Source organism: Saccoglossus kowalevskii, chromosome 9, assembly GCF_978046115.1.
Source record: "Saccoglossus kowalevskii chromosome 9, keSacKowa6.1, whole genome shotgun sequence".
NCBI classification, from domain to species: Eukaryota; Metazoa; Hemichordata; class Enteropneusta; family Harrimaniidae; genus Saccoglossus; species Saccoglossus kowalevskii.
Window position 1 is genome coordinate 14707808 of NC_140649.1, and position 6402 is coordinate 14714209.

At 35.8% G+C, this 6402-nt stretch overlaps 1 protein-coding gene across 1 annotated transcript; it reads right to left on the minus strand.

Moving 5' to 3' along the window:
• Positions 1-470: 470 nt before the first annotated feature.
• LOC100375590 (uncharacterized) lies at positions 471-4738 on the minus strand. The gene is made up of 8 exons (XM_085503954.1): positions 4655-4738; positions 4349-4400; positions 3966-4069; positions 3644-3721; positions 3248-3392; positions 1575-1834; positions 1087-1373; positions 471-650 (listed from the first exon to the last, which is right to left on the minus strand). The coding sequence occupies exons 1-8, from the start codon at positions 4736-4738 to the stop codon at positions 641-643; spliced, it is 1020 nt and encodes a 339-aa protein (XP_085360080.1). The 3' UTR covers positions 471-640.
• Between the last annotated feature and the right edge of the window lie 1664 nt (positions 4739-6402).

Consider the following 6402-nt stretch of genomic DNA (forward strand, 5'->3'; position numbering starts at 1 on the left):
TAGTCGGCTTTATTAGTATGTTTTGTTAAATAAATGGTTCGCCGGACCGACTGCACATACGTGGCCGAACCTGGCATGAACCTTACCTTATGTAAGTGTGTGTTGTACATTGTCGGATGTGACAAGTCTAGTAAAGACCATTGACACGCAGATCGCCGCAAACCAACCGCTGAATAGCGCCACCTGTGTTGACACAATTCAAATTTGTCTACGTCATTCTCTGCATGCATAATTAATATCAAGGCGAGTCATGCAAGCTGTAACAGTCTCTCGGGCCTTACGGCCCTCTCGGCATTTCGTTAAAACGCCTACGGCGTTTGAAAATAAGTGACTCTTCATTGGGCCCAAGAACTGTCGACAGTCTGTCGGAAACCCAACATATGTGTTTATGATATAGAATGCGTATTGCGTATCACCACTTGGAAGAATATTTATAAGAAATTTATATAGTTCTATACAAACACTTGATATGCGTTTTTATATTCATATTTTATTACTTCTCGGCAATATAGTTATTTGAACACTGACTAGAATAATACCATTCTACTTGCATACGTCCGATTATTAAAACTCACTAACAAACAAACAAACAAACAATAACTTGTTGTATATGTCTATTGATGTAACTGAAGTGTAGTGGTTAATAACATCTGAAATAAAAAGTAAAAACAAAATTAGAAACCAAAATTTTGATGTCATTGATATCAAATTTATGTAGTCGAAACCACCATTATATATCATACTCGTATTATTTGTATTCGATCTGTAGTTCAGCAGCCTTTTGAATGCCATAATTTTTCCCGCCAAATTTTTTTTTCAACCAAATGAACATCATTTTCTAATGGCTACAGGATTTAAACACAATTTTAGACAAAAAATATCTTTGAAAAATGTGACATATTTTATTTTGTTGAAATTAACGAAAGTTGATTTTGGCGCCCAAATGGTTTCACAACACTGGCATACGAGTCAATGGCATCACTGAGCTGGTACACGGTTACATTGGCAGATTCCAAACCTCAGAACCATATACCATAACACACAATACTGTCAAAAGTGCATTGACCGAATGTTCTTACTACTTACCGCTGGAATTGTTCGGCAAATTTCTGGGCATTATCAGGGAAATCGTCTGGGTTGTCATCCGGGTTACCACATATGCCTTCTATTTCCAATTTGTTGTGAAAGTCTCTCTTTAGCATAACCTGAACAATGCGATGTGGAAGCCATAGGACAACAAAATTGTATTCCCTGTCACTGTCACGTCTTTTCATCGATATTTCAACTACGTGGTCAGCATTCATATTCAATAGAAATACGCCTTCAAGTTCAATGGTGTCAGGAAAAATCGGAACGATTTCGACACCATTTAGCTACGTAAAAAAAAACAATGAATGAAAACAATGAATGAAAACAATGAGAAACTCGCAAAATGATAACTATTTATTGTTGCTAGTACTTAGAAGTTAAAACAGCGCCGTGTCAGTAACCATCAGTAGTAAATAGATACACGCTATTCGGACCAATAAATATGAATGAATGAATGAATGAACGAATGAATGAACTACACCTACCTCAATGATACACGGATTAATGCCATCATTCGGACCAACGGTTAGGATCACCTCTGGTCTATTTTTGTCCGCTACTTCGATTCGCAACGTTTTTATGTGGAACTGCGATCCATGTTCGGTATAGTCCACCTCTACGGAGATTCTCCTCGTTCCATGGTATGTTTTGGAGAGTGCATAAAAACATTCCCCACCGATTGTGAACCTTCGTCCGGTAAACGATCGACAATGTGGATCGCCCCAGCAGCTACAAAGCTCCCAAGCTAAAAAAAGAAATCCAATATGACACGCATAATGTGATTGGCTCTCAGGTGATAGGGTTATAGCATACTTTATGTTTTACCATTGCATCATGGGAGCTTGACATGCAAACTGACGTTTTTCATTTCATGTGACTAGCAACTTATTTCACCCAGTCAAATTCAACCAGAAAGAACTATTAATCGCAGCATGATTAACCTGTATGTATTATATATATATATATATATATTTATTCAGTACCATTGGCCATAGGCCATAATGTACACACTTAAATGTAACACAAATAAATAAATCGTTTGACAAGAATAATCACTGCTACTGCTTGTCTGAATATTACAAATTTATACTTCACCTATGAATACCAAATTAAATTTATATTTCAGTTAAATTTCCCTCCAACAAACTATGACGTTTTTGTAAAGAGTAGAATACGTATTTTGCAAGATTTTGTATTATATGTGTATTTTCAGATTGCAGTAGCAAAATAAATTTCCATTCAAGCGCTGGGCAATAGTAAAACTTGTGTATAAAACGAGTTCTAATTTCCTCAAATTTGGGGCATTGTAATAGAAAGTGGAACTCGTTTTCAATGAGATTACAACCAAGAGGACACAATCTTTGGTCAAGTGGTATTCCCAATGCCCTACCCTTTTCAATCATGAGCTCATGAGCAGATATTCTAAAACAAGCGAGAGATTTTCTAAAAACACTTATAGTAATAGAATCCAGATATTTTTCCCCGGCTAATAATTTTTTAAATTTGTATGTATTAATAATATGTAATTTTTTAAACCTGTATGTATTAATAATACCAGAGGTACATTACTTGGGGTTTGCAACGCACATAGTACTGTACGGTGACACCATGTCGAGATTCCATTCAAGTCTCATCTCGTAGATAGCGAGACTGATTCTACGACCTTCTGACATGACATAGGCGGTTTGTAATAAAACATGTATTACCACATTCATAGTGAAAAAATATAATACATCGGAAATGTACAGAAAATATAGTTATCCGTCATATCGTGAGCAGCTATTTTGATCCACCTGGACATCCCAGTATCCTAGTTACCTTGCCGGGCATGCGCATTCGCATTTTTCTGAGTTGGAACGCTTATGCGAGAGCGAGATTGAAACGGGGTCTTGGTATCATGTCACCATAGTTGCAAACCCCAAGTAATGTACCTCTGATAATACATATAACTTTAATTACGTTAGTTACATGAAACGACCATAACATTGTGTGAAATATTAAATAAACAAGTAACTACCAATTATAACGATATTCCACATACAAATCATTACAATTAATTCTAGTAAATGTAGTGGCAATATTCGTGAAGATTTAAACAAGACTCGTCAAATTCAAATTCAATGAAATTTAATGATAGTAAATATTTCCATATACTAACCATCGGGTAGTTCGGGAGGGGGGCAGAAATGTTCTACGGTGACATTCTGCTCGTTGCAACAGTAACGGCACTTTGTCGCGACATGAATAGGAGGATCGTCACAGTTATTTGATTTAGGTTCATTCTTGCTTTCCTGGAAGCATGCCTACAATATAAGTACATGGTACGTACAGTGAGGTTAGGGCGTGTTGTGCATGTGTTGAAGATATAATTATATTCCATATTTTCATGGGAATGGTTGTCATTGCAAAGGTATAATAGATTTAGTTAAGGTGTTCGGTTTGTGGGTATACTTCACGTACTCTAAAATTTGACTACTTTGGAAATACAAGTACGTGTATTCACAAAACATTAAAATATATTTTCCGCAATAAATTATATCGTCTGAACGCTCACCTCTATTTCTTGGCACTCTGAAGCGAATACAAGTTTATTCCCTCCTTTCCAATTCCATAACTGGGACATGCATTCCGGCTGTGAGATAATAAAAGAGCAAAGTTATCATTACATATACTGAAACACAAACATAGAGAAAGCATCGATCAATCAATGTATATCCGTGGTCAGCATTGAATAATCTATCCGAAGCTCCGTCATACCGAGAAATATGCTCTAAATGCCCTAGGTGTACTGTTTCATCGTTCACTCACCCCGCCCTTTCAAATCATGTATGGTTAGTGGGAGCAATTAAAATGTCGTCACTCTACTTGATACTTACCCTCGCTGGTTGGCATATTTCATACTTGTCCGGTCCTTCAGGCTTGGATAAACATTCCTGGAAGCTCAGTTTTTCGTTTAAATGGCATTTGAGACATTTCTCAGCTGTGGAATCAGAATAATAGTAGTTTTATGCAAATATACACATACGGTTCCTCTCCGCTCGATAACTGACAATCTGTTGAATGATTGACTGGGCGCAAAATTGCTGGGGACACGTATCTGTACTTCATTGATGTAGACAAGTATGCCGTTTATTTTACGATTTATAATGTCAGTATACTTGCAGTGACTATATGCATTTGGTTTGTTTGGGTAATCACAGTGTAACAAATAATACTGGTACACATAATGCAAGAGCAATCGTGTCTGTAAAGTACGCACCTTCACCAAGACCTTCTAACTGTGTTCTAAACGACTTGGATTGGCATGGTACCTAGCGGTAAAAAGCACAGTGAATTTGTTTAGAGTCGTAATAATTTGTGTATTTCTATTAAAATAGAAGCAAATAACAAATTACAAGCAAACAATATACAAATTAAAACACGCAACATTGGATACGAGCTTGTAAACCTTGCAAGCGCCTCGTTACTGCAAGTAAACTGAATCCCGGAAATTATAAACGACAGGTATAAAATATATTACTATACACATATGAATCCATGTAATTGTAGTTTATTGCAAACCAACGCATTTAGAATTCTCCTCGGAGACAATTCTGCCAACAACTAGTGACACCCATCCAAGTAGATATACACTAGCTTCAAGTAGCATTGCGAATGTGGCCAGCTCTATGACAGTGTCTGTAACTGTGACATCAAAAGGCAAAACAGTTTGCGGGTTATGTTTTTAGTTATGTTTTTTTAGTAATTTAATGAATCGTGGGAGGCATATAACAAAAATTATAGAGAGAAACACCCTGACCGTCAGTTTATTATTTTGGAATAGATTTCCAAAGAAAACCATGCATGTGACGTCAACACTAAGCATGCGTATTAAGGAATCGTTAACATGTTCAAAATTGTCTATTTGAGTGTTTTTGACAAAAAAATGACATTTCATCAAAACCACAAACCAACTGTAAATTATATTTACATATAATAATAGCTCGTAAAATGAATGCACAATTCTTGTTTCATCACCAAATTCATTCAAAACCACTGGGCAGCCACCAATGACACATCATCTACAATAGTTTATAGAAATGCATATACTATATACACTCATCATATAAGAACCCAAAACACCAAACCCAAACTCTCAGGCTCACGTCTGTATAGAATGTGAAATACTTATGATACCTAGAAATATTCACAAATACAATCAACCAGAGATTGAAGCGGCCGCGCACTTTCATGGTGCATACTTTTTGCAATGGTTACGGAAATCGGGCAGTTACATTTTACTTTCTTACAGTCACTTTTACAATATGAAATTTTCAACCGAGAGATTTCACAACATATTGCCACTTATTAATAACATCATCAACATTTTAAACCGAGACGAAATATATGTAGCGCCCCGAGACGGTAGAATCATAATTCCTAGTTTTCCCATGACGTTAAATGAAATTGAAATTCGAGGATCGAAGGATTACATTATTGAGGTAAAACTATGCCTCGTATGAAATAAACCAACCAATCATAGAGCACAAAAACACTCTTCGAAGAAAGCTTAGAAAACGAGCGATTTCACACATGAAAATTACACTAATACCAGACTGTTCACTAATTTAAAACTTGTTATACAACAGATATATGTGGTCCTTTGTAACTCTTTACGATTAATCCCTGACATTATACATTTGTTAAACACTATTATTCATCCAGTTACGGCACAGTTTTTAAGATGTCTCGTCTTTGTTGTCTTACTTGCATTTATAATAATTACACAATTTCATATTATTAACTTATTTGCTGAACCACTGTAAAAGCTAATTAGTTTTACGTATCCTGGATAATTAAGTATAATTATACAGATGTATTAGGGAGCGTGTTACTTACCGCCAAGAAGACAACTAACGTAACTATCAGTGGCGACATGGCCCAGGTTTGGAACATCTCAACAACGATAACGGAGGAAATCACCTCTATACTGATGACAGTGTCCTGTTAATGGGTCCTTATATGCCACAGGTCAACGTTGTTAGGGAAGTTTGAATAGAATAATGAAACACTGATTTTTCAATAAAAAAAAGATTATACACAGAGACATAAATTCATAAGCTCAATTCAAACGAATAAGTACAAAACATGAGAGCTAAGCTACCCCAAAGTTTTAAATTATATTATCGTCAATATGGCAGCACAGGGATTCAATACTTTTGAAAAATTAATATGACCAAAGAAAAATCAAGCAATATATTACATATATAATTATGTCAAGTCTTCTAACTTCGTCTGATCAAGTTATTTTACCGCTCGCGTCTCTTAAAATTC